The sequence below is a fragment of the Ovis canadensis genome, chromosome 4, assembly GCF_042477335.2.
Source record: "Ovis canadensis isolate MfBH-ARS-UI-01 breed Bighorn chromosome 4, ARS-UI_OviCan_v2, whole genome shotgun sequence".
In the NCBI taxonomy this organism is placed as follows: domain Eukaryota; kingdom Metazoa; phylum Chordata; class Mammalia; order Artiodactyla; family Bovidae; genus Ovis; species Ovis canadensis.
Window position 1 is genome coordinate 59,354,388 of NC_091248.1, and position 23,368 is coordinate 59,377,755.

At 38.9% G+C, this 23,368-nt stretch overlaps 3 protein-coding genes across 4 annotated transcripts in view; 1 reads left to right on the forward strand and 2 right to left on the reverse strand.

The window, feature by feature from the left end:
• NAPEPLD (N-acyl phosphatidylethanolamine phospholipase D) overlaps positions 1–3,093 on the reverse strand; it is a 99,784-nt gene extending 96,691 nt beyond the window's left edge. Inside the window, exon 1 of the mRNA XM_069587832.1 lies at positions 2,523–3,093. The gene's annotated coding sequence lies outside the window, so the exon portion shown is untranslated. The remainder of the gene's footprint in view (positions 1–2,522) is intronic.
• Positions 2,708–18,486, forward strand: PMPCB (peptidase, mitochondrial processing subunit beta). Its single transcript, XM_069587828.1, has 13 exons — positions 2,708–2,879; positions 3,928–4,068; positions 5,078–5,164; positions 5,769–5,898; positions 7,877–8,075; positions 8,499–8,578; positions 11,027–11,139; positions 11,936–12,079; positions 15,923–16,083; positions 17,253–17,338; positions 17,421–17,509; positions 17,677–17,752; positions 17,843–18,486. Exons 1-13 carry the CDS (start codon positions 2,763–2,765, stop codon positions 17,905–17,907), a joined length of 1,488 nt encoding a protein of 495 aa, XP_069443929.1. The 5' UTR covers positions 2,708–2,762; the 3' UTR covers positions 17,908–18,486.
• Positions 18,092–23,368, reverse strand: part of DNAJC2 (DnaJ heat shock protein family (Hsp40) member C2) — a 31,456-nt gene continuing 26,179 nt past the window's right edge. For both annotated transcript variants that reach the window (XM_069587827.1, XM_069587826.1), the window contains exons 13-17: positions 22,328–22,512; positions 21,602–21,702; positions 21,365–21,472; positions 18,483–18,637; positions 18,092–18,245 (exon numbers count right to left, since the gene is read on the reverse strand). In XM_069587827.1, the coding sequence (XP_069443928.1) occupies positions 18,171–18,245; positions 18,483–18,637; positions 21,365–21,472; positions 21,602–21,702; positions 22,328–22,512 (624 nt within the window). In that variant the 3' untranslated portion in view covers positions 18,092–18,170. The remainder of the gene's footprint in view (positions 18,246–18,482; positions 18,638–21,364; positions 21,473–21,601; positions 21,703–22,327; positions 22,513–23,368) is intronic.

Sequence of the window (23,368 nt, forward strand, 5' to 3'; positions counted from 1 at the left end):
TTGGCCAATTTTAAAACCAGTTTTCTCATTTATTTTATGAACAGAAGAGAGAATTTTCAGAGGTCTTTATTCTGTCATTTTCCCTGAGATCCTAAACTAAGTTTGAATTAAGATGTGCTGAAATTTCCCAGGTGCTTCCTGTGATTATACCTAAATATTTTTGTATATATGTATCATGCTTGTATTTCTTTATTGTTAACACACATTCATTTTAGAAACATGAAGGAATTAACTTGGCTGTCTTTATTATATAATAGCTCCTACAGGTTGAACCTGTGGATCATAGCAGAAGGGAGAGATAGAGAAAGATGAGTCTGGAAAGATAAGTAGGAATCAGCTCACGAAGGGACCTATGTTCCATACTAAGGAGCCTTCACTTTATCCTGACCAAAGGAAGTTACTGGGGGGTTCTTCACAATGGGACTATCATACTACAAGTTGCATTCAAAAAAGATCCCTTGTTCCAAACACTGTGACAGTTGGGCTGGGGTAGATTGAAAAGGCTGGAAAGGGGTGTATTAATTGGATATTGAGAATGAGAAACAGGGAGGAGCTGAGGATGAAATCCAGGTTTCTGGTTTGGATGTCTAGTGAATGGAGGTATCATTGGCTGTTTCATTGACTATACAAGAATAGACTTAGGAGCAAGCCAGTGAAGCGCATTCTGGACAAGTTGATATTGAGGTGCCAATGGGATATTCAAGTGTAGTTGTCCAGTCACTGAATGGTTAAGAGGGCCTGGTCTCAAAAGAAAGACAAACAGGGAAGGCCTCAAGTGAAAGTGGAAACCATCAGGAAGAGTGTACAGTGGAAGAGGCCCAGGCCGAGGTCCAAATCCCTGGGGAACACCAGCTTTCAGGGTAGGATGACATGGTGTTTAAGAGCAAAGGCTTTGGAGCTACACAGCCTATTATTAGTATCCTGAACTTTAGTCATGTATGGATGTGAGAGCTGGACTATAAAGAAGGCTGAGTGCTGAGTTATTGATGCTTTTGAACTGCAGTGCTGGAGGAGAATCTTGAGAGTCCCTTGGACTGCAAGGAGATCCAACAAGTCCATCCTAAAGAAAATCAGTCCTGAATATTCACTGGAAGGACTGATGCTGAAGCTGAAACTCCAATACGTTGTCCACCTGATGCGAAGAACTGACTCATTTGAAAAGACCCTGATGGTGGGAATGATTGAGGGTGGGAGGAGAAGGGGACGACAGAAGATGAGATGGTTGGATGGCATCACGGACTCAATGGACATGAGTTTGAGTAAGCTCCAGGAGTTGGTATTGGACAGGGAAGCCTGGTGTGCTGCAGTCCATGGGGTTGTAGAGTTGGACACAACTGGGTGTCTGAACTGAACTAAACTGAACTCAGGCAAGTTATTTATCCCAGTTTCTACATCTATAAAAGAGCACAGGAATAGTACAGTTAGTACAGTGCCGGCTATTTTTAGTCTCACTAAGATATATGTGTATAAAGAGCTGCCCAAGAGGTAAAGAAGGGACTAGAAGAAAGAGCAGCTCTTAAAGGAGGATTTTCCTGGTGCCTCAGTGGCAACTAGAGAGTAGCCTTTGCTCACTGCAACTAGAGAAAAGCCTGCACAGCAACCAAGACCCAGCACTGCCAAAATAGATAAATAAAGTAAAATAAAATGATACAAGGAGGAAAGTCCACTTCCCTGGTGGTCCAGTGGGTGAGACTCCTCTTCCAGAGCTTCTCTGGTTGTCTGGTGATTAAGAATCTGCCCACCAATGCACTGGACACAGTTCTGTCCCTGGTCCAGGGAAGATCCCACATACCTCAGAGCAACTAAGCCTTGTGCTCCACAACTACTGAGCCCAAGAGAAGCCACTCCAGTGAGAAGCCCCTGCAAGATAGCAGAACAGTAGCAACCCTTCTCTCTGCAAGTAGAGAAAGCCACACTGCCACAGCAAGGAAGACCCAGCACAGCCACATAAGCAAACAAACAAATCTTAACAGAAAGAATCCTCTTCCAACACAGGGGATATGGGTTTGATCCCTGGTCATGGGAACTAAGATCCCACAGGCCACAGTGCAACTATACCCACTGCGGGCAATTACGGAGCTAGAATAGTTCAGAGTCAACTACAGGCGCCCAAACTAAAGAGCCCTCTTGCTCTGGAGCCCCACCACCACTAGAAAAGTCTGCGCTTTCCAAGGAAGAACCCCGTGTGCTGCAACTAAGACCCCATGCAGGAAAATAAATAAACAAAAATTTTAAACAGAATGAAGAAAGAAATCCATGTCAAGGATTGTATGTCCATCTTTCAGCAGTTAGTGGCTTCACCAACAATTTCTGTGGAATGGGATGAGCCAGACTGTAAGGTGCTGAAGTGTGAATAGGGGTCAACACTGATACTTGCTTCTCTCCCCTCACCACGCCCGTCCCTTGCACTGGAGATTTCCTCTAAGGACAGTGAGGAATCATGTTCCTCATATTACGGATCAAATCCCCCCTTTTCCAATCAATTTCACCCACCACTGGGATAATATGTTGCCCCAAGTTACCTTTAACTCTTCTACATTTGTGCCTTGCACGTCGTAGGAGATTAAAGTAACCGCTGATCCAAGGGCTTCTACAGACTCCCTAATTCGTGTTCTTCAGTCAGCACCACGTCCAGAAAGCTTCCAGACCGCTTACAGGACTGTCATTCCCATCATGGTCACTAGGTGGGGTCCGCCGTCTCGCCTGGGCCCTCAGGTCATGACCCCGGAAGCACATCCTTCCTACAGTCTAGAACGGAGGCCATGGCGGCGGCGGCGGCGGCGGCGGCGGCGGCGGCCCGAGCGGTGCTGTTTTCTGCGGCGCGGCGGCGGCTCTGCGGTTTCACCGAGAGGCTCCTGATCCGAGGCGTTGCTGGGCCGGTGAGCTTCCGTCTACTTGTCTGGGTGCCACCTGGAATCAGGCTAGAGCGGGCCTCACCCGCAGGACCCCGTGCGGCGACCCTGAGTTAACGGGCGTCTGCCCCGCACACCTCCAACTGCGGATCGGGCCTTAGCCCGGACCCGTGGGGCATCCGGCTGCCGGGGACGCTTATTCCCGTCGGCGCTGGGCTGGCTTTGGTCACCCGCAACACGTGACCTGCCAGGGACGTGTGGGATGACCGTGGTTTACTAACCCCCTCCCCCAGTTACTCAGAAGTCATTGTAAAGAGTGCGTGTTGATTGCTAAAAGCAGTGGTTACCACTGGGGGGCGGGGGAGGGGGAGGGGGCTTGTTAAAAACCGAGGACCCACCCCCATCCACTCCGAGTTCTCTTTTTGCCTAAAACTGGCTCTCGTCCAGCTCTGCTTCCTGTGAACCCTGCGGCAGCTAAAGGAAAAGTTTGTCTGTATATGTATTTTTCTCGTAAGAGACTAGCTTTCTCTAGAGTTCGTGGGACTTTTAACATATGTATAAAGAAGAAAACATATGGGGACCTGCGAATAGTCCATAGTCAATAAATCAGTCAGCCAGAGTGTAGCTTGAGTAATTACCCTTCTTTCTACCCTTTCTTTTTCTGTCCTTTTCAAAACTTTGCTTTTCTTGAACAGTAGAAGCTAAGCATTTCTATGCTGTGCGTGTATTTTTATATTTTTCTCTCCCTTTCTTGACTTTTTTCTCCCCTTCTTGTTCCCTTTATGAATACTAAACATTTCTAGAGGTACTGAAATAAAAGTAGTTTCTTTTAGGATAATGACAAAAACTGTTCATTTTTCTTCAGGAAAGGGCATGTTTGTAGACATGTTGCTGGCTTTAGGAAAGTGGTTGGTTGAGGAATGGTCCTAGGGTAGGCAAAGGCATGGATCTAGTGAAGTAAAAGTTAAGGAGGAAAGAGTACTTTAGAGTCTCTTTGAGATAAATTTGGTTTTCTAATCAATAATTTGTATTAAGAATAGTGATATGTTTTGCTGCTTCCTTTCTCCCCAACCAGTCATTATATCTTGGAGGAAACAGATTGAGAAGTACACAGGCTGCTACACAAGTTGTTCTGAACGTTCCTGAAACGCGAGTAACCTGTTTGGAGAATGGACTCAGGGTGGCTTCTGAAGACTCTGGGCTGGCAACATGCACAGTAAGTGATTTAGTTTGACCCCTCATTAGGGGAGAGCAGACTGTATGTGTAAAGCTTTTCAGTAGGTTGGCAGGTAGTTGAAAGTAGCAGCGGTTATTTTGCCTCGACAAGTGATTGTTACTTGTGAAGCGTTTCTTCTAATACCTCCATGCTGGGTGCATGTGTGCTTAGTTTAAGTGACTGCATCTTGTAGCAGGTTGTATTGTGCAGTGTTGATAATAATGAGAGCAGTATATTTGCTGGACTACCGTGTGCTAAATGTTTTTACGTACCTTGTCTTATTTGATCTTTAAAATACTTCTTTGTAGCAGGGATCATTGCATCCATTTCATTGAAAAACAAGATTCGAGAAGTTAAATGGTTTTGTCCGAGGTCACAACAACTAATACATGACAGAACCAGGATCTTAACCTAGATTTTCTGAGTCTCTTCTGATGTGCTTTATCTTATACTTGATTATTGACTGTAGTAACACACTGGGCTAACAATCTGCGTCCTCAGTAAAGCTGGCAAGTAAATATTTGTGGCACCCAGTAGACTGAAGACTAAAATTTTTAAATCTCATAATTCATAGGATTATATTGTCAATCCAGTCAAGAAAACTTTAATGTTAAGACTGGAAAGCATTGGTCAGAAAAAGGAAGAACACTGCCCCCACCCCTACCTTGCTGCTGCTAAGTCGCTTCAGTCGTGTCTCACTCTGTGCGACCCCATAGACGGCAGCCCACCAGGCTCCACTGTCCCTGGGATTCTGCAGGCAAGAACGCTGGAGTGGGTTGCCATTTCCTTCTCCAATGCATGAAAGTGAAAAGTGAAAGGTCACTGAGTCGTGTCCAACTCTCAGCGACCCCATGGACTGCAGCCTACCAGGCTCCTCTATCCATAGGATTTTCCAGGCAAGAGTACTGGAGTCGGGTGTCATTGCCTTCTCCGCACCCTTACCTTATCCCCTCAAAAAAAAAAAAAAAGATGATGATGTCTTATCTAATTCTTACCTGACTGTATTAAGGTTGGGCTCTGGATTGATGCTGGAAGTCGATATGAAAATGAGAAGAATAATGGAACGGCTCACTTTCTGGAGCATATGGCTTTCAAGGCAAGTTATAAAGATTATTTTTTAAACGCATTTTAAGAGACAGTAAACACAAAGTCTTATTGTAAGGTAAAGAGAACTACTTCAAAAGTGAAAGTGAAGTCGCTCAGTCGTGTCCGACTCTCTGCGACCCCGTGGACTGTAGCCCACCAGGCTCCTCCGTCCATGGGATTCTCCAGGCAAGAATACTGGAGTGGGTTGCCATTTCCTTCTCCAGGGGTCTTCCCGACCCAGGGATCGCACCCAGGTCTCCCGCATTGCAGGCAGATGCTTTAACTTCTGAGCCACCAGGGAAGCCTATGCATGTCTTATTTTTATTATTTTTTAGAATCTTTCTTTTTTCAGGATAATTACCTGAAATAATGACTGATAATTGCTCTGTAGAAGTGAAACAGAGATTTTCTCTTGGGATGTAACTGTCATCTGAAAGAATGTCACTATTTCTGAAGCCTGAGGTAGTTTAGAAACCACATTTGGTCCTTACATCCAACTGTACATAGGCTTCTGTCATATTCATTGTCTGCACTGTGTAGAACAAATGAGGGATAAAGGGAGAGATTATACATATATATATATTTCTTTTCCCCCTTTCTCTCTTTTATTTCAGGGCACCAAAAAGAGATCCCAGTTAGATCTGGAACTTGAAATTGAAAATATGGGTGCTCATCTCAATGCCTATACCTCCAGAGAGCAGACTGTATATTATGCCAAAGCATTCTCTAAAGATTTGCCAAGAGGTATTGTTATTTATACTGCAGATATGTAATTTTCACAGGCATTCAGAAATAATTTAGTACTGTTTGCATTATGTTTCTTGAGAAAGAGTAAACCCCAGAAATGTGAAAATAAGTGAATCAAACTCTGGGTGAGGGGGCACCTCTTTTTCCTACCAATATGACAAATGATATTAAATATTTATAGGCTGTAAGACTTGTACAAACCAGGTCCTAACACTTGATTCAGATATTAATTCCTCCAGAGTCATACCTGGCTAGTAAATGATTTTTAATTGTTTTATTATATATTCACTTTTACTGTCTACTTTTTATTTTTGTTTTTTCTCTGTTCTGTTATCTAAATTTTTCATTTCTGTTACAAGCCAGAACATATTTTATATCTTCTGACTGCTGGGCTTTATTTTTGAACAGAACGTGCTTGCTTCGTTATTGCATTTGCACATTCTGGTTCTTCCTCCTGGAGTGCACTTCTTTCTTAGCTTCCTTTCCATTAATTTCAATTTCAAATTTGAATATCCAAAATTCAATTTATTTAAACTAAACCCCCCCCAAATAAACCTAAAACAGCTCACTCATTTTTCCCTCCCCCATCTCTGGTGATGACCAATCTGAATAAAACTGTATCATTAGAATACTTAAACAATAGTTTGCCCCACCTAACTTCCAGGTTGTCTGGGTTTGTAGCTGCTTCTGGAATAAACAAGTGATGGTATTATACGTACGTACGTGTGTGTGTGTGTGTGTGTGTGTATGTAAAGTCTTTGATACTTGTATATATCCTATTTCTGATTGCATTTGACTTAGAATATCTTTAAGGTCCAATTTAATTTCAGGTATGTTATTGAGGATCTATGCTTTCAAATTTCAGTATTAAATATACATTAGAAAGAAGATTCTGATTAAAACATAAATATTGGGAAATATGAATCCCCACTTTTAGGTACCAGTCTAGACTACTACTTCCAAATAGAGGAGGCTCTTCATACAGGAGGTCTCATTTTCCCATCTGTCTTTGGGCTCTTCCTTACCCATCTGGGGCTTTACTTGTCTGGACAGATGGGATTTTATTGTTTTTAAATTTTATTGGAGCATTTTTTATTTGATTCACAACATGGTGTTAGATGGACAGATAGCTTTAATTTGGTTTTACGAATTATTTTTTCCTCTTGGTCATAATCTCAGTCCCAGCTTATTCTTGCAGTCTGTTTTGTCATTTTGGGCAATACAGAGGTAATTGAGTACAGGAAGTCCTTGGTACTGGAACATTATTGCTTCTGAAACAAGTCCACTTTAAGTGAATTTAAAGAACAGAAGTTTATAGTAGAGTAACAAAATGAAAGTTGATAAATTTGTTTTCTATTTACTAAAATTTAGATTGTGATTATAACTGTATACTAATTCTTCACGGATAGTTGAGGTTTCTCTTTTTTGGAGAAGCATGTACTTTCTCTGATAAAATTGCTTAATAGCATGATATATCCTTTAGTTTACTTGTGACTTTTTACAAATTAGGGTCGTTTTTGTATAAATATTTGAAGGTTTCATCAATTTTCCCCAAGGGTCACTTAATTATCCTTTGATAATTAATGATAATGTATGTCTTTTGGAGTAATTATCCTTTTCTTCAACTGTTACCTGTTCCAGCTCTGTTGAATCATCATTTATCAGAGACTTTGATAAACAGACTCTAACCAACACTGACCATTAATTGGAATTAAGTGGGGAAAGATGTTTGAGATGACACTAATTCTAGCAAATTTAGGAATTTTCTCCAAGCTCATCTGTACCACAGGGGATTATATTTTTTGTTTTAATTTATTCCTTTTAGGTATATCAAATGTACAGAAACATTTATTTCTTCCAGTTTAATCATTTCACTGTTGAGTGCTGGTCACTATCATGGTTTTTGATGCTAATAGATATTAATAGTGAAAATTAAGACTGTTAGTGTTTCTTCTTGTATTTTATTTTCAATTAGCTGTAGAAATTCTTGCTGATATAATACAAAACAGCACATTGGGAGAAGCAGAGATTGAACGTGAACGTGGAGTAATCCTTAGAGAGATGCAGGAAGTTGAAACCAATTTACAAGAAGTTGTTTTTGATTATCTTCATGCCACAGCTTATCAAAATACTGCACTTGGACGGACAATTTTGGGACCAACTGAAAATATCAAGTAGGTATAATTCTCAGATTTTTTCTCTTTTTTGAGAAAACATTTGAATTGTGAAAATTAACATTCACAAACATTCAAAAAGTATGTTTCAGAAAGTAATTTTTTACCCCCAATAATCTGAATGAAATGGTATCATTACAGTACTTGAACGACCCTTTAGCCCTACTTGACTTCCAGGTATCTGGGTTTATACCTATTTCTGGAGTAAACAAGTGATATTACATTTTATATATATTTATATATATATATATTGAAATTCTTTGATATTTGTTGCATATATCCTATTTCTGACTGCATTTAACTTAGAATGATCCAATTTAATTGGATATTAAAGGTATATTATGTGAGGTATAAAGGTATATTATGTGAGGATCTATGCTTTTAAATTTCCCTTTAGTATTGCTTTTCTTACTCCATTTACAGATCTATAAATCGTAAGGACTTAGTGGATTATATAACCACACATTATAAGGGGCCAAGAATAGTACTTGCTGCTGCTGGAGGTAAGTTTAAATTTCTACAACTGTTTTAAACAGAGTGATACGCTTATCAGTTTGATCCTGTTGGGAGATATCTTCAGTTTTCCTTTACAGAGCAAATTGTTTAGTATGCTGGGTAAGGGCAATGTGGAACACTGAAACCGGACTTCCCCCATCTTCTCTTATTAGAGTTTTTAATAGGAAAACTTAGTGACCCTCTAGTACATAAGTGTACAGATGTAATGGAATTTACTTGCAAGGAAAGGGCAAATGGGTGAGCTGGAAGATAATGACAGTGGAAGATAGTGTTCAACAGTTTGGGAATCTCTTTGAGATTTTAAATTTCTTGAGAACCAGCTTCATCCTTGGTCAGGCATGGCCTGAGGATGAGTATGTTGTTTATTCATTCTTTGATTTGTTTGTTCATTCAGTAGATCTGCTAATTACTGAGAAGGGAAGGATATAAGGGATTTTGAGACTATTTAATGGGAATTTGAACATGAAAGTGGCATGAGGACAAGGCCTCCTTGGAGGAACGTGTTTGAAGCCAGTGAAAGAAAGTAAGTTCAGGTTAGATTTTACTAGATTTCCTGGTAGTCTGAATTTAGGCAAATAGTACATTTTATTGGTTTCCAGTTTTATTTTCTCTTTTTAAGACAAAACGAAGATTTACATGGAATGTTCTTTTTGTGTAAATTTTCCTTTAGAAATGACAGTAATTTAAAATTCTAGTTGGCCCGGATAGACTTCAAGCTTATTACTTGGGAATAATGAAGAAGATGAAAATGAGGCTAACTGTCAGAAACATGTTACCTTTGTGTGGCTCTATGTGCTCTAAAGTTCTCTTGAGTTAGTGCCACTGTTTCTAAAATGGCTGGTGCTGACTGGAGTTCCACAATGAAACTGCCTTGGAAAGGGGACACTGTTGGTTGGATGGGGCCTCAATAACTAAGTTGTCTAGGAGATTCTGCCATTGTTGGTGGCATATGGATGCAGTGGGTTTTGTCACACAGTTCATTGGTTCATTTTGACATTGTCAGAGTTGGGATATCTTACAATTAATTAATGGCCTATTCTAGATTAATTAGCATATTGTCTTATGGGTACATAAGCAATAATGTTTCTTATAAGCAGTGGCATTATAAATTCAGTGAGATAGGCCAGACCCAGCTTCATTTAAAAAAAAGAAAAGAAATTATTGGCCCTCCTGCCTTTTGGATAGAGGTAAGTAGAGGTGGTACTGGGTCAGGAGCTTAAAGTCTGGAACATCCAACCAGGAGGGCTACAGATAAAGGTAGTAAAACAGTGGAGGTGGTTGCCAGGTGCTGAGAATTGTGTCCATGCTCACGGGTCTACACTCTCTGCTTGTCATCTTTGTACCACCAAGGTCTTCTTATTGTTTAGTCACCATCCGGACTGATATCCAAGGTGGCTCTTCTATGTAGTGATTGTGAAAAGAATGTGTATATAATCATTCCCTGTCTTATTTTATACCAGAGATTGTTTGGAAAATATGGGTGTAAGTTGTGCTTTTATGTTCTAATGGAATGTTTCATTAAAAAAAAATCTCATAGCAATATTTTCTAAGGCACTTACCCATGCCTGAATTAGTCTTGTAAGTTTAAGAATCTTTCACTGAATCTCTTTAGGCTCAAGTTTGGAAAATAGGGCTATAGAATTCAATTACTGATTAAATTTTGGATAGCAAATAGTGAGTATTTGATTGGCTATGAATTTATTCAGGAATCTATATGAGGTTATTTAGTCCTGAATTTTGATAGCAGAGTACAGAGAATAAAACATGTCTTATGTCCAGCTTTCTTTAAATGATACAGAGCTCATATTCTTTTCTACTCTAAAAATTTTATTGAAAAGTGACCCATTTTTGCTAGTTTGAACTAGGACTTTTGGGGGCTCTAGTGGCTTAGTTGGTAAAGAATTCACTTGTAATGTAGGAGACTGCCTACAGTACAGGAGACCTGGGTTGGATTCCTGAGTCGGGAAGATCCCCTGGAGAAGGAAATGGCAACCCACTCCATTATTCTTGTGTGGCAAATCCTATGGGCAGAGGAGCCTGGTGGGCTACTGTCCATGGGGTCGCAAGAGCTGGACATGACTTAGCAACTTCACCACCACCACCACCATTCTAGGACTTTTAATTACTTAATATAACATGATTTTGTATGGAAAGTAATACCTCCAAGCTGTGTTATCCTTATCTTTGAATCAGTGGATGAAAACTGATTGTTCTTCAGAAGGAGAGATCTGTGCAACTGCAAGTCTTATCACCAGGGATAAAACGTGCTTTGTGAGCTTACTCTTGAAAAGGCTTTTACTGACCGCAAGTAGTCCTTGTGTAACCTGTATCATTTATACCACCTTAAGCTCATTGTAAACAGAAGTACTGGCAGTTAATTATGTGCTTTACATTTTATTGCTGCTGGATATATGAAATATTTTCCTTCAATATAGGAGTTTCCCATGATGAGCTGCTTGAGTTAGCAAAATTTCATTTTGGTGAATCTTTATCCACACACAAAGGAGAAATACCAGCTCTGCCTCCGTGCAAATTCACAGGAAGTGAGGTAGGCCAAGCCTCTTAAGCTTTTCTTGTGTTGTATTTATGACCGTTCGTACAAAATGTGCCTGTTGCTAACAGTGAAATGGAGGGACAAAGGAGTCCAAATGCACATGGACTCAGTTGCTTGTATTTCTTCCTGTTGCATATATTTAACCACCTATTTTTCTGTTTTAAGGAAAGTATTATTTGGTCTTTTGTGCTTTTTGACATTATGCCTATTTTCCTATTGGCAGGGCATAAAATTAATCTTTTAAAAACATCCCACATTTTGACACTGTTAGATTTATTCCTGACTGAGTCTACCCACAGTACATTTCTGTGCATAGCTGTTAAAGCCAGAACTTCTAGAGAAATCTGCTCTCTATCAGCTATTTCTTTAAGCCTCATTAGAAGCTTTGTTTGCCACATTAGGGATGATGCTCATATGTCAGTATCTGGAAAGAAGCCTGATGTTGGCAGTTACACGAGACTAGCATTGGCAGTACAAAAATAAGCCTGTAAAATAAGCCTAAATTTAGACAGAAAAATTCAGACTGATGATTATTTCTGCCAGTTAAATAATGCAAAGCTTTTTGACCACATAATTATTTGGTGGCTGTGTCTGTAGTATTTCAGCTGGAGATCTTTTGGTGAAATCCTTCTGAAATATGGAGTAAAATGAGGCCTGATTGTTCAAAAAACTAGAGTGTCATGGTGAGCATTTAAGTTTGCAATTAATAGAACTGGTGAATTGCTTTCTTGTCAAGCATGTTACAGAGTGGTAATCTTAACTAGAGCTTTGCATCCTTTATCCCAACCAGATTCGAGTGAGGGATGACAAGATGCCTTTGGCACATCTTGCGGTAGCTGTTGAAGCTGTTGGTTGGGCACATCCAGATACAATCTGTCTCATGGTTGCAAACACACTGATTGGAAACTGGGATCGCTCTTTCGGAGGAGGAATGGTATGTGATTTTAAAAGTAAATTTCCATAATAAATGAGAAGATAAAACTGCTATGAATTTTGACTTACGTATGAACTGATCCTGGATTGTTCCCAGGCAAGAAAAAAAACTATTTTTTCTTTTGCTGTGTTGTTAAATTTTGATTAAGGAAAGAGGATTCATTCATAGTACTGTATCAACATGAATATCCTAATTTTATAACCGTTTAGTTCAGTTAAGTCGCTCAGTTGTGTCTGACTCTTTGCGACCCCTTGAATCGCAGCACGCCAGGCCTCCCTGTCCACCACCAACTCTGGGAGTTCACTCAAACTCACGTCCATCGAGTCAGTGATGCCATCCAGCCATCTCATCCTCTGTCGTCCCCTTTTCCTCCTGCCCCCAATCCCTCCCAGCATCAGTCTTTCCCAATGAGACAACTCTTCGCATGAGGTGGCCAAAGTACTGGAGTTTCAGTTTTAGCATCATTCCTTCCAAAGAACACCCAGGACTGATCTCTAGAATGGACTGGTTGGATCTCCTTACAGTCCAAGGGACTCTCAAGAGTCTTCTCCAACACCACAGTTCAAAAGCATCAATTCTTCAGTGCTCAGCTTTCTTCAGTCCAACTCTCACATCCATACATGACTACTGGAAAAACCATAGCCTTGGCTAGCTGGACCTTTGTTGGCAAAGTAATGTCTCTGCTTTTCAATATACTATCTAGATTGGTTGTAACTTTTCTTCCAAGGAGTAAGCGTCTTTTAATTTCATGGCTGCAATCATCATCTGCAGTGATTTTGGAGCCCCCCAAAATAAAGTCTTGACACTGTTTCCACTGTTTCCCCATCTATTTCCCATGAAGTGATGGCACCAGATGCCATGATCTTTGTTTTCTGAATGTTGAGCTTTAAGCCAACTTTTTCACTTTCCTCTTTCACTTTCAAGAGGCTTTTTATTTCCTCTTCACTTTCTGCCATAAGGGTGGTGTCATCTGCATATCTGAGGTTATTGATATTTCTCCTGGCCATCTTGATTCCAGCTTGTGCTTCTTCCAGCCCAGCATTTCTCATGATATACTCTGCATGTAAGTTAAATAAGCAGGATGACAATATACAGCCTTGATGTACTCCTTTTCCTATTTGGAACCAGTCTGTTGTTCCATGTCCAGTTGCTTCCTGACCTGCATATAGGTTTCTCAAGAGGCAGGTCAGATGGTCTGGTATTCCCATCTCTTTCAGAATTTTCCAGTTTATTGTGATCCACACAGTCAAAGGCTTTGGCATAGTCATGAGGTTAAATTCATTGTTTTTCAGAAGGGCATATTAACAAATATTTGGGGATAAAAAGGATATTTGCACTATATTCTCAAACAGTTGAAAAATATATTAAAGAGAATGATAAAGGAAAAAAAGTAACAGTTGTTAAGGAATTTGGATAAAGGTAATTCTTCGTACTATTTTTGTTCCTATTCTGTCTGAAATTACTTCAAAATTATTATTGTTGTTCATTTGCCAAGTTGTGTCTGACTCTTTGCAACCTCGTGGACTGCAGCACACCAGGTTCCTCTGTCCTCCCGTATCTCCTGGAGTTTGTTTAGACTCATGTCCATTGAGTTGGTGATTTCATCCAATTATCTCATCCTCTGCTGCCCCCTTCTCTTGCCCTCCATCTTTCCCACCAATAGGATCTTTTCCAGTGAGCTGAGCCTTCACATCAAAGTATGGTGGCCAAAGTATTGGAGCTTTACTTCAGCATCAGTCCTTCCAGTGAATATTCACGGTTGATTTCCTTTACCATTGACTAGTTTGATCTCCTGGCAGTCTAAGGGACTCTCAGGAGTCTTCTCCAGCACCACAATTTGAAAGCATCAATTCTTCTGTGCTCAGAACTCTCGTATCAGTATTTGACTACTGGAAGAACCATAGCTTTGACTACATGGACATTTCTCAGCAAAGTGATTTCTCTGCTTTTTAATACACTGTCTAGGTTTGTCATACTTTTTCATCCAAGGAGCAAGCATCTTAATTTCATGGCTGCAATCACCATCCACATATTTTGCAGCCCAAGAAAATAAATCTGTCACTGCTTCCACTTTTTCCCCTTCTATTTGCCATGAAGTGATGGAACTGGATGTCATGATCTTAGTTCTTTGAATGTTGAGTCTTAAGCCAGCTTTCTCACTCTACTCTTTCACCCTGAACAAGAGGGTCTTTAGTTCATCTTCATTTTCTGCCATTAGAGTGGTATCCTTTGCATATCTGAGGTTATTGATATTTCTCCCAGCAGTCTTGATTCCAGCCTGTGGGATGCACCCAGCCTGGCATTTTGCATGATATACTCTGCATAGGAGTTAAATAAGCAGGGTGACAGTAATACAGCCCTGTCATACTGCTTTCCTAATTTGGGACCAGTCTGTTGTTCCAAGTCTGGTTCTAACTGTTGCTTCTTGACCTGCATACAGGTTTCTCAAGAGACAGGTAAGGTAGTCTGGTATTCCTATCTCTAAGAATATTCCACAGTCTGTTGTGATCCACACAATAAAAGGCTTAGTGTAATCAGTGAAGATGTTTTTCTGGAATTTCCTTGATTTCTCTATGATCCAGTGAAAGTTGGCCATCGGATCGCTGGTTCCTCTACCTTGAGTCTGAACAGTTTGTACACCTGGAAGTTCTTGATTAACATACTGCTGACACGTAGCTTGATGGATTTGGATTTTGAGCATAAGCTTACTTGCATATGGAGTGAGTGCAATCGTATGACAGTTTGAACATTCTCTGGCATTTCCTTTGCAATGAAAACTTACCTTTCCCAGTCCTGTGGCCACTGCTGAGTTTTCCAAATTTCCTGACATATTGAGTGCAGCACCTCAACAGCATCACTGTAGGATTTTAAATAGCTAAGAAAGTGTATATATCTGTACTCAAAGACTTTGACAAAATATATTTCATACAAATATCTTAGGTTCACATGCTGTATTTCAGATCTTTAAGCAAACTGCCAAAAGCTCTACAAAGTATGTTGGTAATAGCAGTGCATTATTTTACTTTTTAAATTAACCTTTTTTAACTTTTTTGTTGGCAAAGCAAATTGGCATAATTTGTTTTTTGGTTGATAAGGTTATAAATGGTTATTCAACAGAGCCAGAACACATATATAATTAATAACCATATCCCAGTGCTAGAAGTGGAATGCTGGGTTGGATTAGCCAAGGGATCCTGAGAATGTGCCCAAACTACAGTATGTGAAATCATCCCATTTTTAATTTTAGGGATAGCTCTGTCCTGACAGGATTTGTCACTTCTCTTTTTTGGTTTTAATTTTTATATTGTAGTTGATTTATAATGTAGTTGTGTTAGTTTTGGGTATATAGCTAAGTGATATATTTATATAAATCCATTCACAGAGTATTACTTAGAGTTCCCTGTGGCATGCATAGGTCCTTGTTGATTATTTTATATATAGTGGTGTGTATATGTTAATCGCAAACTCAAAGTCTGTGAGTCTGTTTCTCTTTTGTAAATAGGTTCACTTGTATCTTTTAAGATTCTACATATAAGTGATATTTTTGCTTTTCTCTTAGTATGATAATCTCTTAGTATGATAATGTATTATTTTAGAAGTCGGTGTGTAGCTTCTAAGGATTAACTCTTTTAACATTATGACTTTCTCTGGGGATGATGCATTGGGCTGGTGAGGTAACAATTCTTAGTTTCATTGAGTTTTAGCTTTTTATTGAGATATTGCTGAATAAAACTGAGAAATGCAGCCTTTTGGGGCAGTCACTATTTCTACAGCTCGTTTTTCTTTCTGGTAGTCCGCACATGTATACCTACAGTTCTCCTGGACAGTTTCTTTTCCTTACAGAATTTATCTAGCAAGCTGGCCCAGCTTACCTGTCATGGCAACCTCTGCCATAGCTTCCAGTCTTTCAACACTTCCTACACAGATACAGGATTGTGGGGAATCTACATGGTTTGTGAACCAGCTACTGTTGCAGATATGCTACATGTTGTTCAAAAAGAATGGTGAGAAAATAATTTAAATCTTGCTTAAGAATTACCAATTTAGACTACTTTGTTCTTTTACACTGTTGACGGTGATTAATTTTTTATGGTGATAGCATTTTATTAAGAGAACAAGACTAAGTCCTGTTCAATAGTAGCAATTGTTGCAATGTTTAAAAGATCACATTTCTTCTGGGTTTCATGTGAAGCTGATTTATATTATAGAAAGTTCTTAATCATTAAGTAGCAGATTCTTTCAGAAAGATCTTAAAAAGTTAAAAATGTTTAGATGCCAACTAGAATTTTAGAAAATATTTCTAAACCTATCTGGCTTGGAAAGGCTGGGTTATAAAAATGAGTCTGAAGTTGTAAAAGTCTTCAAAAGTTATAAAAGTCATTCATTGTTACAAAAATGAATCTGCTAAAAGAAATGTAGTGTTTTAGTCAAAACTAGTACCTTGAGACAGGCAGAAGGTCCCATGGCTTCTTGGAAAACTGTTATTTAGCTCTGGTCCCTTTCCTACACCATTCTTAAATGGTTTACACTCTAGCTAGATGTGAAGTGAAGTGAAGTAGCTCAGTTGTGTCCGACTCTTTGCAATCCCATGACCTGTAGCCTTCCAGGCTCCTCTGTCCATGAGATTTTCCAGGCAAGAGTACTGGAGTGGATTGCCATTTCCTTCTCAAGGGTATCTTCCTGACGCAGGGATTAAACCCAGGTCTCCCACATTGCAGGCACACTTTACTGTCTAAGGCAGACTTAAAAGAGATGTAATAATTAATTATTAGGTTTAAGTTAGACTCAGCTAGATTATTTTGAGAAACCAGTGACCCACTGATCTGTCTATCCCCTAGCAAGTCAGATCCTAACACATGGGGATTCACAAATTTTCAAAATGACTGTAGAAGTTCTCAAAATGCAGTCAGCCTATTTTTATACTGTAGTGAATCTCTGCTAACCATATCACTTTTGAGAAATTAACCCTACCAGGAAAATAGTAATATTTTAACTTTTGTGTAACTGTTGGGATAGATAGTAATTTCAATTTTTACTAAATTGAGTTCATAATCACTTGTACATTGTGGTGTAACAGAGAATATAGCATCCTTCCTTTCTTTAGGTCATTAACTCATAAAACACATAACATTTTCAAATTACTTGACCTTTGATTTTTCCAAATGGTTTTTAGGATGCGACTGTGTACAAGTGTCACTGAAAGTGAAGTTGCACGAGCCAGAAATCTTCTGAAAACAAACATGTTGCTGCAACTTGATGGTAAAAGAATGAAGACTTAGGTCTTATTTTCACATGGTTAATCTAGATTCCAGTCCTTAGTTTTCCTTTTTCTTTAAAACAGGTTCCACTCCCATCTGTGAAGATATAGGTAGGCAAATGTTATGCTATAATCGAAGAATTCCCATCCCTGAGCTTGAAGCAAGAATTGATGTAAGTAGTCCTTAGATACTGTTGGATCTTGTATAAATAGTCTTTGTTATCAATACAACACCTCAAGATAGGTATCATAAAATTTGCTTTAGCTCTAAAACATTCCAGGTATACAATGTCTTTACTACTACAAAAAACTCAGAATGCATGTATCTTCAATTTTTCAGGCTGTAAATGCTGAGATAATTCGAGAAGTGTGTACCAAATATATTTATGATAAGAGTCCAGCTGTTGCTGCTGTTGGTAAGCCTGACTCCTAGTCTCCCATGCAGAAAGTTGGCTAAGGACTTTCCTTCTATTTAGTTATAACTGTCTTTTCTTTTAAATCCTTAGGTCCTATTGAGCAACTACCAGATTTTAACCAGATCTGCAGTAACATGCGCTGGCTTCATGATTAAAAATGCTCCTAATAAACATTTGGAACATTATAAAACTGAGACCCTCAAGCTGTAAAGAAAAAAAAAACACATATACTGGTAAATATGAATAAAATACCATATGTCAGATTTTGAAAGGATAAGACCACTACAGTGAATCGTAGATCTCTGAACTCTGAGAAATTATGCTGGGACACACTTTAAGTATAATTTTAAGAATGAAAATTTGTATAGTATTTTCAGTTTTATTATAAAAATGCACACACAACAAAGATTGTCATAAGTCATTTCTTGCCTCTACTTGCATTCAGCACTTGCTCTTGAGCAGCTTTCTTTGCTTTTACCATTTCAACCAGTTCCTAGGAAGAAGACAAACATTTTACTTAGACAAAAAGTTGTCAGGATTTGCAGACATTTCTAGTGTTTCAAATATGTGAAACATTCAAATTGGATAAATCTGTACTGAAAAGGTTGATTTTTTTAACTGTCAGAGCTAGGAAATGTCTAATACTGACCCCACATCTATGGTGGTATTGAAAGAAGTACAAAAACATAATTTAAATGATAATGGAATCTATAAACTAAAGATCTACAACCTTGTATCGTTTCATGCAGTCCTTCTTTGTCCTGCCAGGCACTGCTTCTGCTATTTTTTCCCATCTTTCAGGTGTATTTACTGGGTATGTTTTCAAAGCTTGTTCCAAAAGCTTCTGTTCTTCTGTTGTCCAAGGGGTGAAATCTGTGCATGGACCTGTTTAAGAAACAAATTTTATTTGAAATAGTTATCCTAATTTATAGAAAACTGTTTTGGAACACCTTCTCAGATGAGTCATTTGGTAAGTGCCCATCTGAATCTGGTGTGTAATCTTGAAGCTACTTTGAGATTAGACACACATATACCAGTACTGAGTTGACTGCAAAGTTTTTCCATCTTATGGAAAAACCTAAACAAACTTTGTGGCCAACCCAATATTAACTGGGGAAAAAAAACTTTAGATAGCTCACATCCCAGAAAATTATCTGAGACAAAAGGAAAGAAATGCTTTGTATTTCTGGTCTCAAAATATACTTAACTTACCAGACATTTTTTAAAAAATCAGATTTTAAAATACACAGTTGGACTATTGGGTTCAAAAACACTGTCATAAGAAATTTTATATTTCTGATAAATCTAGTTCCTTATAGCATAGAAAAAAGAGCTGCTTAATTACAAAACTTTTAGCTGGCTGAGAGCCTATAAACTACTCTCATTTTACACCGGAAAAAAGTTTTAACAAAATTGAGGCAGATACCCAATGCTGTAGAGGCAATGTGAGATTAGATTCCATGTTCCAGTGTACTGTCAGCACGTCCACTAAAGCCTATGCTGTACATCTCTACTAAACCAAATCTGTATGTCTGATAGAACACTCCATAGATGTATCACAAATACATTCCTTCCTAAGGATGTAAGAAGTGCATATCCCACTTTTATAGGAAAATTAAAGTGGTTAAAAAGCTGACTTGGTTCAGTAGTAAGTCTAAGTTAATGGACTGATAGCTTAAGTTATTTCAGACCATGCAACCAGAACACAGCAGCGCCTATCCTGCCAGTAATGAGACTACTACTTCAAATGGTATCCGGGGGTAAAGTCTGGAAATCTAAGTTATTTCCCAATTAAAAGATACTCATAGGCACAGTAAACAAGTTAAAAAACAACACACCTCAAAACAAGGCAGAGAACTTCCATTTAAGGACAGATTAAAGGCTTTTTTGAAGTCAGCTTTTAAGTTCCAGAAAGCCCTTAAGTGGAATTTTGTTTTATTAGTTTGAAGACCTGTTAAACATCATAGATTTAACTCACTTTCTCTCTCTTGGAAAAAGATGGAATTGGCATGTAATTATTATCTGCTATTATTATACAAGTATTGGGTTGGCCAAAAAGTTCATTTGGGTTTTTTGTAACATTTCCTGGAAAAACCTGAATGAACTTTTTGGCCAACCCAGTACTTCACAATACCAAAATGAATGAAATGTAAAATTTCTATGAGAAATCACCATTCCAAAAAATGCAGCCAGCTTGCTGTTTACTGGTACAGTTGGAGAGAGGGGGGCCTATCCATTAAATCCATAGAAGAGATAAAGGAGTCGGGCCCAAGTACCACGTCACCGCCAATCACTCCTGCCTTCACAGGGTCACCCACTTACCAGAAAACAACCATCAGTGCCTGCCTCAAGCATGCAAATTAGAACCATAAGAAAGGGCTGAGAATAACAGAAATATCTGAACATGTCTGCATTTTGTGGAGGGCATAGGGACCAAGAGTATTATCTCCTTTAGACGTGCCCTCCAAGTGTCCTGAAATGTCCACTTTGTTACTTATCTTTCTTGTGCTCAATTGCTCAGTGGTTTCTGGCTTTTTGTGGCCCCATGGACTGTAGCCTGTCAGGCTCATCTGTCCATGGAATTTTCCAGGCAAGAATACTGGAGTAGTTGCCACTTCTACTCCAAGTAACATTCTTAAAAGAGCCAAAATAACACAGCCTAGACAAAAGTCACCCTTGATTTTGCAAATGCAACGAGCAAACACAATGATTTTTTGCTCTTTATAGAACATTCTAAGTCTCTTCTATTAAAATATTTTCAAATTGAAATACCGGATAATAAATCAGACTAAGAATATAGGAAAAGTGGCACTGCTAAGATAGGGACAGGAGATCACGAAGAGTCAAAGCTGTTAGTTAATCCCAAAACAGATTTGGCACTGTGATCTGGAAAGTGTATCCAAGATTAGCTTAGGGAGAAAGGACTAGTGGCTCACAAATGCATGAAGTGAAAGAGAACTTTTCAAACTTTTGTCAACTCAGAGTAAGGAAAAATGTATCACATCCCAAACACATATACACATGAACAGAAGTTTCACAAATACCGACTTGTATAACAGATGTAATGCCCTCTGATATTTTCTATTCATGACCCATTAAACTGATTTCATGACCCACTTCTGAGTCATAATTTGCATTTGAAACACACTGGTCCAGAGTAATCAGATTATCTAGAACACTCAAGACAATGTCAGCATAACAAATTGTGTCTGTGTAACTTGTTCTGAACAATGATTTGTAGGCATGCTGCCCCTCTACTCCTGTCTTCTCTTAAAAACTAGGACATTTCCTTATATATAGTGTATTTTTCAAAATCAGGAAATTAACCTTGATAAAAAAGTTGTTACAGACCTTAAATTTCAATCGTCCTAATATCCTTTAATACTGATTTGTAAAATTCGATAAACAAACACACCCCTCCCCTCGTGGCATATGAAAAGGAAGAACTGCAGTTCTCAGTGGTGTTGAAGTCAGTCAGTCCTACAGATTACACTTTCCAGTCCGCTAAATGCTTTATTTTCCAGTCATTCTGCATGTAGGCCCTAGATCTTATATATTCTCAGACAGACACAAGATTAGCATTTTCTACTCAGAAGAATGAAATTTCATTACCTTCAAATCGTTCTGAAGGTGTTGCATTGTCTGCCTGAGGCACCACGCCATGTTCTTTCTTAAATTTATCAAAAGCCTTTTTATTTATGTCATCCTTTTGATGAGGGTCTGAGAAGGGAAAAAAATTTTTTTTTAATATAATACAGTTCATCTCAGTCTTTCATTAAATTGCATAGATTACTTTAAAAATATGTATCTAAGGTAGCAAAGAAACTGATTTGGCAAAAACTAACTCACCAAGTTTTTGAAGGCTCTTTGCTTTGCCGATAACATCTTTGGCGGTTCTCTTAACTCCAGAAGAAGAATGTATGTTCATGTAATTAGCAATAACTTCCCATCTAGAAAAATGGATATAATAATGAGAAGAAAAAAACAAAACAAAATTCAGAATGATCCTACATTTTTACTGCAGAAGGGTTAGCTATACCATCTAAAGAATTAGCTCTAAATTGGTGCTCTAATTATTACTAGTGCCTGGACTTAAGTGTTTAAATCAGCTGTGTATAATCTTACAGATCGTGTAAAAAACAGAAATAAGAGCACACATTTGTGTACACTGCCATTTGGATACATACTTTTAAGCTCCAGGTTGAGGTGGGAAGTAATAAAGGAGAATCAAGACTAAAGGGAAACCATGGAACACAAAACCTAGTGCCTAGTGTAAGCCACAATGGACTAAGCCAACATGACAGTCAAGGTTTATGTTTCCTGATCCTTAATTTCCTGAGAAACTGATGAAGCGTCCTGCTGTATATATGGATTTTTGTATGTGTGCTGGTGTAAGCTGTTAAGACTAGCAGGTTCAAAATGCACTCTGCTTTTTACATTTTCCACCATGGCACAGAATTTAGCATCTAGACCCAAGCACATCTTTGGAAACTTACTGTAATATGCTGCTATTTCAGATGCTTGTCTACATAATCCTGAGGCCCCAGTGAAGAGAAGCGTCGTTAGAACCAATACCTTGAATTTGTTCCAGCAGGGAAGAGATTCACAGCTTTAATGAGTAATTGCAGATCCTCTTCTGACCAATGTTTACTTCCGTTTCCACCTCCGCCAGCTGACTTCTCTGCATTCTTAGATGCTTGTCGCATACGAGCCTCAGCTTCCTCTTTCTCTTTTCTAATTTGCTCATTTATTTCTTCTATCTACACAAATATCATAGGTAAGTCAGGGACTTAAAGCATCTTACTACTCTGAGCTCTCTTTCTGGCTGGGCCCCTGTGGTTCTCAACCCTCAGCATCATCCAGACAAGGACCCTATACTGCCCCAGCCAGGCTGCATATCTCTGCTTCAAGGAACCAAGAACCAGCCTCAGCCTAAACTACACTGTATTCCTGTCACATAGTATCTATTTGCTGTGGACACTACTTGTCAAGTCTACAGTCAAGGGTTACCCACAAGGCAATTTCAAAGCTCATATCTATCCTTTCTTTTGCAGATACTATCATTTATTCTCTACAAAAAGGTAGCAGCACAGCAAAATGCCCTTTGTTTAATCTTTAAGTTCTACCTTTTACACCGTCACTTCCAGTGTACCTTCAAACATGCACAAGTCAAACAACAAAAACAAACACATGCCTTTACTTGATGTTGCTTCTGCTATCTTGGAGTCATCTTTGACTCAATTTTCCCACTTCAGTCCCTTAGAACAAGTCACCAAGTCCCAAAGATTTCAGTGATTCCCATCATCACTCATAGTCCAAGTCCTCCAAGTGAGATTCTTACACTAGTCACTTATACTCATCCAATGCCTCTTGTCTGCAAATGCCAGATTAATAGCAGTGTTAACCCTGTGCTATTCAAAAGATCTGTGCTTATGGAAACTAGTCATCTTGGTATTCAAATCTTGCTTAATTTGGCACTACTCTTCTTAACCAACTTAATCTCCCACTCCCCCCCCCCACCCCACACCAAACTTTCTACTCCTACGTGTATTTTATGGTTCACGCTGCTCCCCTGACCTTCATTTAACAATGTCGCCCTTCAAAACTGGCTCAAAC